This window comes from Thunnus thynnus, chromosome 8 (genome assembly GCF_963924715.1).
Source record: "Thunnus thynnus chromosome 8, fThuThy2.1, whole genome shotgun sequence".
In the NCBI taxonomy this organism is placed as follows: domain Eukaryota; kingdom Metazoa; phylum Chordata; class Actinopteri; order Scombriformes; family Scombridae; genus Thunnus; species Thunnus thynnus.
This window is the reverse complement of record NC_089524.1, coordinates 31,685,050-31,697,534: the sequence shown is the minus strand read 5'-3', so window position 1 is coordinate 31,697,534 and position 12,485 is coordinate 31,685,050. Positions and strand designations below refer to the sequence as shown.

Here is a 12,485-nt window from a genome sequence, read left to right as displayed (position 1 = left end):
CTGGCCACTGGCCTATTAGCTGACAGTGTTGGTCGAAATGAGTCAGTTAACAAAAAAAAAAAACAACAAAAAAAAAACTTGATGTGAGACATGCAGTACTGACACATCCTAAGAGACTGGTCAGTGACTACTGAAACCGCCTTAGGTGCGGTTCAACTCCCCCAACAATGTATGGTAGCAAGTTGAGTCAAGTCTTGAGCAGCAACACAGTGGGTGATAGCAGCAGTTTGGTTCTTACAAGCCTCAACTCTGCATTGTTACAGTTTTTTCACTGGTTCATTTATCCAAAATTTGAATAAACAACTCATCAACAGGAACAATGTTACTTTAAGTGGTTACAAATGATGAATTAGAAAGGTCTTTTCAGTTACTGTACAGGGTAAAGTCCTGAATTCATCAAACTTGGCCTTGTCCTCTTATTTTTGTCCAATATGCTCATGATAAGATTTGGGGAAATATGGACCTGGCAAGAATGATCTATACAAGCAAGCAGCGTGAGCCGTAGCTTAAAAAAACAAAACAAAACAAAACAAAAAACAACAACAACAGCAACCCCCCCCTCCCCCCCCCCAAAATGGTCCTTTCCATAGTTTTGTCAGACTCTTATAATAACAATCTGAGCCTGTCAGTGGCAAAAACACTTTTAGTGAACATACATTGACATGGCGCTATTGCCTCAAACGATTACATTGTAGTCCATTTCGTGGCTGCTGGCTGAAGTGCTCTCACTCAGTACTGGACCAGTTTCAAAAACTGTTGTCACCATTAGTCACTTAGACACAAAAAGATGGGAAAATAGGGTCCAGGTTGAAAAATCCCAAAGTTTAAGAAGAAAGTAGTCCAAGAAATCTATCAATCGCAGGACTGGCAACTCCTCATGTCCACTGGATGACAGGAGACTATGATGGCAGGCATTTCACCCCGTTTTTGATGTGGCAGTTTGGAACAAGTCTGAGTGCTTTGTGCTTGGATGAGTAGTTTGCTTCAAGTATACTGAACTCCTTACCCATCATCTCCATTGTAGAGAATTGGGAAGTGTGAACTCATGAACAAGTTAAATTGGGGCAAATAATAGAAGCTTAAAAAATAATCATAACTCATCTCAACTACTTAAATGAACAGACTGAATTGAGCAAGACACCCCTGACTGTAAGGCACTGGGCCTTACATGGTGTGTGTATGTTTGTGTGTGAAAAGGTAAATGAGAGGCAAATTGAAAAGCGCTATACTGTCTAAATGCAATTTGTTTACCACTTAATTCTGGTGGCTGGCTGACCCAGAAGTGGATGCTATGCAGTTCGTTACAACAGCTACAGGGATTTCCAGGAGACTGCTTCCCTTGTTTACATCCAGTAAGACTTCATAGGAAGCTGGCAGTCCTTGTCCCAGTTAACCCTGTTCTTGAGTCCACGTTTCTCAAATCTATGTGGCGTCCGAGAATGTTCAAACCTGTTCTGAATGTCCACGCTCAAAAACAGGGTTTAAAACCTGCCATCCTAGTCTCCTCCTGGCTACATCCCATTATGTCCTAAATCTCAGGGACCAAATCAATCATGTTTACACTTCATTAACCTGGCATACACCTTGGTCTGGTTGCTGTTGGTTATACACATGAAAAGTGATGGAAGTATTTTTATGAAAAATGAAAAAGGCTTGAGAGAGAAGTTAAAACCCTGCTTACTTTCACACCTGCACACACCTGGCTAATTGCTGCATCAAAGTGGGCTTGATTGTCAGGGAGTCTGTTTGCAAAGGTTCCAAAAACTGGATAACCCCCCCCCCCCCCTCCCCAAGAATCCAAAAACAACAGTGTGTTCAGTCCCTAATCCACAGTGCTTCATGTAGTTACTGAGCTATTAGTATAAGTCAACTAATCACCCCAAACTAATCTTTTCATGGTTTATTTCGAACAGTATCCACAAACCCTCATGTCAAGTCATGTTTCCTTTTGGGTCTGGTTAAATGAACTAAACGGAGAGAGGAACACTCCACCGTTGGAAACTACTGCTTTAAATCGAGAGGATGCTGAAATGCCCTTGAATGCTAGCGCAGTCATTACAGTACATGATGTGCCTTCTGTTTGATCTGCTGCTTTGATGTTTGACTAAAGCATGTCCCGGGCCTAAAGCTCCCACACTCACATCTTACTGTGAAGGACATTTGACTAATATCCTCCAATGTAAGACCTCAGCCAAGATTTCAACTGCTAGTCTTTTTTTTTCATAAAACTTGATTGCAGGGCAGAAATTGTCTTTAACTCATGATTTGGGGCATGTTAACCCATAATGCACCATGTTTCTCTCTGATGAATGGCTCCCAAATGATTGAAAAAAGTCAAACAAAGGACTCATTCATTTTATGTCACACCTACCTCTATTCTTCATACGTCTCCAACATATACCATTGATTAGAAGAAATTCTGTGGAAAAAATTCATCCTCTCGTCCCACCACTTATTCCTTTTTTGTCAAGCTTTCTACTTTCTTGCTCGTTTGTACACCAGTCACACATCTTCACTCATGTCCTCCCCTCCCAGGCCTTTTCGCTGCTTTGAATTGACTCATTGACACTGACAGTGTGGGTGTTTGTTTCGTCAAGCGAGCAGCAAAAGAAGAGAGAACAGTGGAGGAATGTAAGAACAAAATTATTAGCATGGGGGAAGGGGTGGCAGAGGGTAGGATGTGTGTGAGTAGATCAAATGGGTTGCAGCAGAAAAAAACAAGGAATGTAACATGGGTAAAGGCCAATCGATGCTTTCTACGTCGACGTTAGGGTTTGCGTGATGTAAAATTCGTCATATGTCCATGCCTGTGAGGGTCTGCGCACATCCTAAATTTTGTGATGCGTGGACTGCATGTGCCAACTGTGCATGTGCTAGAAAAGCAAACAGGAATGCCTGTCTCATCTACTGTCTTCACTCTATTCCTTATCTCATTAAGCTGTCACTTTTCTTTTTTTGACTTTTTCTTGTTGTTCAGCAACATACAGGAACTCCTCAGCTGCATTCAGACTGAAAACAGCCCTGTGTAAAACAATACAAGGGGCTGTGTTGGTGGTATTGTTTAAAGTGCCGGTGAGACATTGAAATATGATCAGCAAGTCCGGTTGGAGTAACAGATTATTGCGTCTGATCAGAAAAACACTGCACAGGGGTTTGTAATAGTCACAGACTGGATTTTACATCTCTGGAAAGTTATCATGCTGCAGCTCTGTTTACTAGTGCGCACATGTCTGTGTCTGTGGACCCACAATTATAGTATAAATGGAATCGCGTGCACATCTGTGGAGTGAGGCTTGCTCAGTAATTGCTTTTGTTTGGAACAGAATGTTTTAGGATATATACACGCAATTTGAAGAAAACAAAAAAAAAAGTATTTTCTTCAATTGAAATTATAAACGTGAGTTACAAGAAAGAAAAAAGAAATGTCAAGCCATGAAAATTTGAATTAGACAATTTAACTTAATTTCTTAAGTTTAGGCTTTGACTTTGTCCAACTTAGAATTTTTTACTTCTGTCAACCTACTACAAGTTAGAGACAAATGATTTTACATCACAAATAAGACATTTTACCTCCATTATTCTCTCATTAACTTAAAACAGTGTGCTGTAACCACTAGAAAATCTCATCTTTATGGATCCCTTTCCCATCATTTTATCACTTCTTGTGTCAAACACTATCTCTCAGGACAGGTTTCAGTATAATCCCTATAACTTAAGTGTTTTACACAACCATGGTGCAGGTGCAAGTGTCTCAAATGCATACAGTACCTGTCTTCACCATGGTTTGTATTGTTTTAATTCTGATCAGGGACATGTATAAAAATACACATAGAGTAATAGCGTGAAACTTTGTGCATATCAGAACAAAAAGAATTTCTGGTGAATTATTTACTTTAATGCAATGCGTGCCTGGAAGTATATGCAAATCAGCTTGTTTCTAAGTAACTTACTTAACTTTGATGACTTAAGTAAACAATTCATTTGACATTTTCTCGAGTGAACTTATGATTATAAGTTCTGAAAGTAAAAAACAATTTAAACTTGGAACTGGCAAACTTATCTAATTATACTGAATAAAAATACAACTTTATCATTTACACTGTAAAATCTCAGGAAGTCATGATAAAGTAAACACACTAAAAATAAGTTTCCTGCATTCCCCAACAAAAGAATACTGAACTTTCTGGCTTTGTAATGAATCACAGATTTAGATTATAAATTATAAGGATTCACTTTTGTTGAAGCAAGAGATTAGCTTGATATGTCAGCACAATTTCAGGGTTTTTTTAAAATATGTTTTAGGACTTGACATCTTCATATTCACAACAGCTTTGAGTGATCAGTCGCTTCCTCAACTTAGTGTCATAAAATGTATCTGAATCTATTGGTTAACGCTAATTTGTTCTGAGATGATAACATGACCTTAGAAATAGCAGTGGGCTATAGTTTGTCATGTTTACTGTATTTTAGTTGAATCTGACAATACAGGTGTTAAATAGGGTTTGTTAACCTTTCTTTTATTCGAAGAGTTTCTTATATTCAGAGTGTTTGAGAGGAAAAAGGTATTGCAAGAGGAGAGGGCATATTTCATCTTCTTTTTCCTTATGGATTGTGTTGTGAGAGAAGGTCTCAGTGTCGGTGTTGCCCTCATGTTATTTTATAACCGTGCACACAATATGCACACAATCATACAGAGATCAGCTCTTGCATTCTCCTTGAGGACTTTGTTTTTTTTTTCCTGCTAACATGTTGTTATGATCCTTGATGGAGATAAATTCAGATGCTGTTTTATTTATTTATTTATTTATTCATTTTTAATAAAACACTTTTTTTTCACATTTAGTGCTGTTCTGCCACTGGGGGTAAAACTCATGAAAAAAATTGTCTCGTCTGCCTAATCTTACTTTATATGCTACAGGCAAAGAGCTTGATGATAACCCCCACCCCCCCCTCCCCGACACACACACACACACATACACACACTCCCCCATAGAATTGCATAATCTTATGATCTATGCTTCTATGCTAGGACACATTTTCTTCCATTTACATGACATATTTTAGTCGTTTCCGCGACACCTCATACACCCTGTGTTCCACAGTCGTCTGGATAAATGGCAGCATTATCCAGTGCTCTGACACACAGAAATATTGTTTCACAGAAGCCTCTCTTATTGATCTTATGTGTAAATTATCAATTTTAAAAGGCTTGAGAATCATCAAACAGCTCTAAACATACAATGCAGGTGGAATCACTGTTTATTTGGCATCAGTTTCATACAGAAAAACTCTATTTTTCTTTTAGGTACAACTACATAGATGCACCATGGTTTGTTGCAGAGTGAAACACTTTATCGGTCTCCAATCATTCCTGACGGGAAGACTGGGAGGTGTGAAAGTAGATGTGAGAGACAGACAGATAGAAAACAAATCTCTACAGAAGACAAAAAGGAAAGACAAAACCCCTAAGGGGCATCTATGGAGTAATGCACTTTCCCCACTATGTTTAATTCCATAGACACACTGTGAAAGGTAAAAATCAGAGCTTATGTGCCACTCATGAATCTCATCTAACTCATGTACTGTATTTGTAGACGTGAGCCCCATCATCACAATTTCATAAAACACAGCTCCAGTGCTTAATAGGCACTGCTCACAGTCTCTAATTCCTCTCATCAGAGGGTTTGCTGAAGTGCATTAGACTCCCGGTTTTACCTTGGGGAATGGATTCTGTGTTTATAGTTTACAGCCTGTGGGGATTTTATCCAAGGTCAGTAGTAGATTACCTATTTGGCTCATTGAGCCATGCGCTCTGTTAGATCCCCTTTTTTAATGTGCATTGGTGATTGATTAAGCCGCTGTGTTTCTATGCCGGTGCGGACCTTGACTGATGCATACAGAGAGCAATATGTATGTATGGATAGCTCTTGTGCTGAATGTGCGATCGATGCATGGACTCTCCTCGCGATAATTACCTCATCCTGGAGAGGGGGAAAGCCTGAGGGTTGAGTGTATATATATGTGTGTGTGTGTGTGTATTATCCTGTGTTTGTGTGTATTATCCTTGGTTCCCAGCTAGCTTTTTGAGTCATGGATTGTTACGAAGTGTCAAAGAGTGTGAGGCTCCTCTTTATCAGTCAGCAATCAATGCTGATGGTGGAGAGAGGGGAGGTATGAGGATGGAAAAGAGATATTGGATAGAAAGAAAACAAGCAACTGCAAAGGACAAAGAAAGACATAGAGTGTGGATTATAGGCTGAGCGACTGAAAATCAAAATGTTCTATTTGCTGCACTGAATGATTTGCAGAAATCACAAAGAGGGGAAAGTAATTACATGTGCTGTTTCTGGTACTTTTCTCTATTGAAGGGACATTTGGATTTATACAATCCAGGTCTTTTTGTTGTAGTTTTGGCTCATCATTCCGGTTGTTTATAATAGTGTTCTCACCAAGTTAATTGCTGATATCTGGCAACATTGTGACATTACAATAAACAAGTTAAACAAGGGGAAAAAACATGAGCAGTCACATGATCAGACAAGTTGGAAAACATATCCCAGCTTCGCCACACAAAGAGCAAAAATTATTACTTAACTCTCCGTTGTAAACATCCATCACAGTTTATTGACTGACTTCCTGCTTCAACTTTAGTGTGTGCATGCAGTTTTCCTGTGTAATGAGGTAGTATCAGTGGATTCATTTTACCTAGTAGCCATGGGTAGAAACCACCCAAGACATTGGTTGTTTTGATCGAATTGCCCAATAGTAATATAAAAAATAGTACCAACAGAGTGGTGGAAGACATTTTCAGATCCTTTACTGAAGTAAAAGTACCAATACAGCAATGTAAAAATACTCCATTACAAGTAAAAGTCCTTCATGAAAATCCTACTACAGTAAAAGTACATTGTCAGCTTGATGAAGTTAAAATATTGCAGTAAAAGTAGTGGTTTGGTCCCTCTGACTGATATATTATTATATGTGGAGCTAGTTTGAACAAATCTGTTTTCAGTTTTTGGACTTTTTCTCTAATCTTTGATTTTTGGTGAAATATACATTTCACTGTACATGGAACAACAGGGGGGGGAGGGATGAGTGGGTAAAATCATTCCAACATTTTGATGTAAAATTTCATGGAACATAGGAGTGGAAATCAAGATGGAAACAGAAGATGTATATTTATAAAATATAAATAATAGACACAGAATGTCAGCATATTGTGTTAGAACGTAAGGCAGAGAAGATAAGAAGAAACATACAGGGAGTGATATGAGACACAAGAGTCAGACAGAGAGAAAGAAGTTTCAAGTTCCTAATCAGTGATCAGAGCTGAAGCCAGCTGAGACCTCACCAGTGTCAGTATCTGTGCTACACACATACACACACACACACACACACACACACACACACACACACACACACACACACACACACACACACATATGCTCACTGTGAAAGTAAGGAGAGTGCAGGTCAGTGTCAGAGCCTCCTTGTCACTGGACAGTTTAGAATTGACACCTGATTGCTGTATGATGTCTCTCTCTCTCTCTGTATGAGTGTGTATTCATAAGTGGGTGAGTGTGAGCGTGTGTGTGTGTGTGTGTGTGTGTGTGTGTGAGACAGGAGCTGTCATGCAGCTGTCTTGTCTTGCTCTGATCCCCACTAACCCTCAGTCAAACAACATGCCACTGTAATAGCAGCACATGTGCAGTCCAGAGAGCGGCCACATCAATCACATCCTCTATGATTCTTTTATTCTCACTGGTTCAACTATTCAACAGTTATTTTGTTTATTTTCTAACATACTGATCTTTATGTTCTGTGTATTACTTCATTCGTTTTCCAAGGACAGTGTTAGTTAGTTCATGTTTTTTATACTTGCTGCTACAGTAGCTATTTCTTATTGTGATTAAACACAAAAAAGCTATTTTTTAGCTACTGACACAGTGGTTTACAAATGTCAGCACTGCAGATAAAAACTTTGTTATTTTGGGAGGTTAGGGAGTTCACTAACTTCTCCTGGCTTGAAATTGTAAACACTGCTGCAAAGTGGTCCGTCTGCCCTGTCTGATTATCTCATACAGAGGATTTTGAAGTAGTCTGGCTTCAGTGGGCGAAAAATGTTCCCACTCTCAAAGGCAGATTTGGCTCACTGCATCGTGGTGGAGTCATGGTCCAGATTTTTCTCCATATACATGTCAATGCAGAACAGGGTGAGATGTATATGCACCCTGGTTTGGCCCTATCATCATTTACGCTAATGCGAGATGAAATAGCAGCAGAGGAGGACAGATGAGCTGGTTATAACAGGAAATTATTTTTGTTTCAACATGATACATTAAAGGGGAGATATCATGATTTTTCATATTTCTGTGATTTTATACTATTATGATGTCAGATGTTAAACACGGTCAAAGCTACCTGCAAGTTAAAAGTCAGGGCTTCAGCTGGCTCTAAACGCTTCGCTTGCAGTGTTATCTCTACTTCCTTCACGTGATGACATCACATTGTTCGTGCACGCCCACAAACAGCCCTCCATTCTGTAGCCTTTGTTGCTAAGGTTGTTTTTATGAGTTGATTGCATATTCCAAGGTATCATGTCTGATATAACTGCACCATTATACTCAATTGAAATATTTTAAATATTTCATTCACATTTCCCCCAAAATTCAGTGTGATATCAGGTATTATTAGACACTTGAGAATCAGTGCTGTAGCTTTAAATAAAGCTCAGTGCTTACATGTGAAACGTATGTAAATCACACACGGTATGATCAAAGGCTAACATGAATTTCCCCTTTGACAGTGATCTCTCTGTACGAGATATACTCCATAAACAGGTAACACATCCCTAGACAGCCGATGCCCTGTGTGTTTCTTGGACGTTTCACATTTTGAAAGAGGCAAGTCTCGCGTCTCAGTGCTTATTCAGCACATAGAAAGCACAAGTCAGCTCTCGCTTATCAAATTGCTTGTCACATTCACAAAAGAGAGCTCAGAGAGTGCTGTAGGACAGAATGATATGCAGGGAACCGCTCTTCAAAGTCACTGGAGAGAAAGAGTTGGCCACCAGCAGGATTTTTGAATGATGGAAGAATTATTACTCATCAACATGAACTAAAAGTAACTTGAACCTTTTAAGTGATTCACCTCCCATGCTCTATGTAAATACATTCAAACCAACATAATCACTACTTCTTTTTTTCCTCTCATTTTAGACATTAAAGTGGCCACTTTTCACCATTAACCTTATTCACACAATGTTCCTTTTTCATGTATTGAAACTGACTGATACTTAAGTTTCATAAGTCAAGTAGAATTGGTGCAGATTTACATGAAATTGCGAAGTATTTGATGCTTTTGCTAATGAAGGTAGTTGGGAGGGATTGGAGTGGTGATTCCCTCATCAGTAGATAGCTATTTGAAGCTGTGTGGCATCATATGCTGTAGATGTCACTGCTTTGTGTGTGTGTGTGTGTGTGTGTGTGTGTGTGTGTGTGTGTGTGAGTGAGTGAGAGAAGGCTTGCCATTTTGCTTATCTACTTTTCTGTGTGTCATGCACTGTGCAGCCTACTGCATGTTCTCAGATTTGTTACATAGTATTCGTGTGTATCTTCCTGTGTGCTCTTGCCTTTGTGTGTGTATGTGTGTTGTTGTTGTTGTTATTGTGTAGTGTAGCATGTGTCTATGTCTCTGTATGTACAAGAAACTTGTACTTGTATTATACTGAGAAGTTAACTGGTTTTAATAAAGAAGCTGCTGACCACTTTGCCTGTCAGATGAAATGACTTTCACTTGTTTCACTTATTTGCAATCAACAATTTTTTGCCTTTGCAAAAAAAAATCATAATCGTTAAAGAAATTGTTTGATATTTTGGGAAATATGCTTATTTGCTTTCTTGCAGAGAGAAGATTGATACCACTCTCATTTTCATTTAAAGCTAAGCTAAATATGTAGCTGGTTAGTTTAGCTTAGCCTGAAGACTGGGAACAGGTAACACAGTTCACCTACCAGCACCTCTAAAGCTCACTGATTCAACCTTTATATCTAGGGTCGAGTGGTTTCCTGGAGCCTTGTCATTGCAGTGAGGTTGCCAGGCAACCAGAGCATGAACCTGGCCAGGACATTTTTCTGCACATGGCCTTCCATAAAACCACAACTTGTTGTTTTTTACATTTTGGTTTTTGTAAGGTTTAAACAAAGGGGATATAACTTGTTAATCAGTGAGCTTTGGAGGTGTTGGTAAGCAGATTTTATTACACTCAGACTGAGCCAGGCTAACTGTTTCCAGTCTATATGCTAAGCTAACCAGCTGCTGGTTGTAACCTTATGCTTACTGTATCAATCTTCTCATAGAATTCTCAACAAGAAAGCGATTAAGCTTGTTTTTACTTTATGATATTGTAGATTATTCTCAAGATTGAAGCAATTACAAATCCCTACATGTACAAGATTTTACACATGAATTCTCTGTGTGATTCTGTTTTTTACATCGGGAAAAGATGAGAAAAATAACATATTAGTCATTCAGAAATTGAATCGGGAGGCAAAATAGAAATAAATTTGCCCCGTTCTGCAGTATCTTCTGTTCTCATCTCTTTAGGCTTTGCTTCTCAGCAGCGCTCCCACAGTCTAGTCTATGCATGATGCTGTATGTGTGTGTGTGTGTGTGTGTTTAGGTCCACACACAATTAAACACTCTGAAAAAAGGTGGAGTTTGTCACAGGCTTCTGTTGAGTGCACTACTCTTAGAAATGCTGCTTTTCCTCTTACAGTCTGCCTTTTTCTCTGCTACAATGATCTTTTCCAACTGTTAGAATAATATGTCTTTATATATAATTGATGCTACTGTATACACTGTTTCAATGAGGTTCATGTCTTTTCATCCTAAGAGGTTTATCCTCAGTTAAGTCTTCATTTTCAACAGAGAAACTAATTTTTTTTCAACTCTTTTTTTTAAAAAAGTACATCTTTTCTTGCTCCTTAACTTTCTTAAATGAACTCATACACAGTAAATTTCTACTGTAAACATGTGAAGTGGACATTGTGGTACTGTTTACCCAGTCTCCTTGTCAGAGTGAAGATTTTTCCAAACAAAAGGGGGCTATAGAAACATTTAATATTGACATACTTTCTTATCTTTTGAGAGCATCTTTTGAAGGCTTTGTGTGTTCTTGATCACCCTGTTTTCCTCCATCTTCTCCTTCTTGGTCCCTATAGGTCCCCTTACAAAGAAACACACTGATGATTTAGGTGATAGTGACCGCACGGACGACGAAGGTATTTTTTTCCCCGATGCCAAACTGATTTGCATGACAAGGGAAACCAAACTTACCCTTTCTCCTCCAATTTTTATCTTCTTTGATTTTCTTACATTTCTTGTCCTTTTTTTGAAAGTGATGGACATTTTCTTTTTGCTCTTTACTCGTAAACTCTCTTTTTGGGCTGGATGTGTTTTGTCCTTTTCAGCTTGATGTCTAAAGTTTACATGTCTACCACCATTCTTTGATATTAATACTGTAACATAGATTATCTGCTTGGATTTGCTGTTTCCTTTACCTTTTTCTTTCCTTTTTCTATGTTGCATCCCACCAGCAGATCAACTATTAACCTTTAGCCAGCTCTTACACATTTTTTGCATGTTTTTCTTTTGACTCGTCTCGTTTACAAAAATCAGATCATCTGGCTAACTGGCTTGCACCAATACTAACACTTGGACCTGTTCACATTTTGGGCGTCAAACCAATAACCTGTGTACTGTGCGTGATGTGTCAAAAACAAGAAAATATTGGACAAAATCAGTGTAAGCATCTCTTCTCAGCTGTCGTTGCTGCAGAGACGTGTGGGTTGATATCTCTCCTGGCATGGTTTCCTCTCCTACAGGGCAAAATCGGAGCTAATTTACTACACCCCAGTATGTGAAGATAACTTTCCGGTCAGCCACCCGCAGTGGCTGTTGGATTCAAAACCTTCATTCCCACACTGCCAAATGAGTTGCTGTGTAGCTACATAAAACGCGGATTGGCGAGCACACATGACAGACTTGGCAATAATAAAATGAGCCAGCATTTGGGTGGAGCTGATTTCAAGTGACATTACTGTCATTACGGTTGTAAGTAATCATCTGGGCTCTCCATTTGAATGCTTTTTGGAGAACACGCAATCCAAACAGCACATAATGCTCAGTTTCTATTACATGGTAAATGAGATGGGCTGTTCATGTGGCTTCTGTCAAACCATGATTTTTAAAAAACTGTGAGGACTGTTTAATTCTACACTATTTCTGAGAGACAGAGCTGCTCTGGAGGCAGAAATGATCTCATTAGTTGAGTTAAATCTCAGTGGATGCATCCAAACAAGCAGAGTTTCTGTGACTAAAAGGCTGAAGTCAAGAGGAAAGAGAGGGTGCAACTGATATCACCGAGTCTTTACATACAAGACAAAGTTCTGCATTTAAACTTTATTCAAGTAAAAGTACAAAAGT

The 12,485-nt window shown here is 38.9% G+C and overlaps 1 protein-coding gene across 3 annotated transcripts in view; it reads left to right on the top strand.

Annotated features, from left to right (window-relative positions):
* The window catches only part of nlgn1 (neuroligin 1), a 355,494-nt gene that overhangs the window by 124,780 nt on the left and 218,229 nt on the right, over window positions 1–12,485 (top strand). Inside the window, exon 3 of one of the 3 annotated variants that reach the window (XM_067597947.1) lies at window positions 11,222–11,281. The exons of the other annotated variants lie outside the window; for them this stretch is intronic. Coding sequence (XP_067454048.1) covers window positions 11,222–11,281 — 60 coding nt within the window. The remainder of the gene's footprint in view (window positions 1–11,221; window positions 11,282–12,485) is intronic. 3 annotated transcript variants of the gene reach the window in all.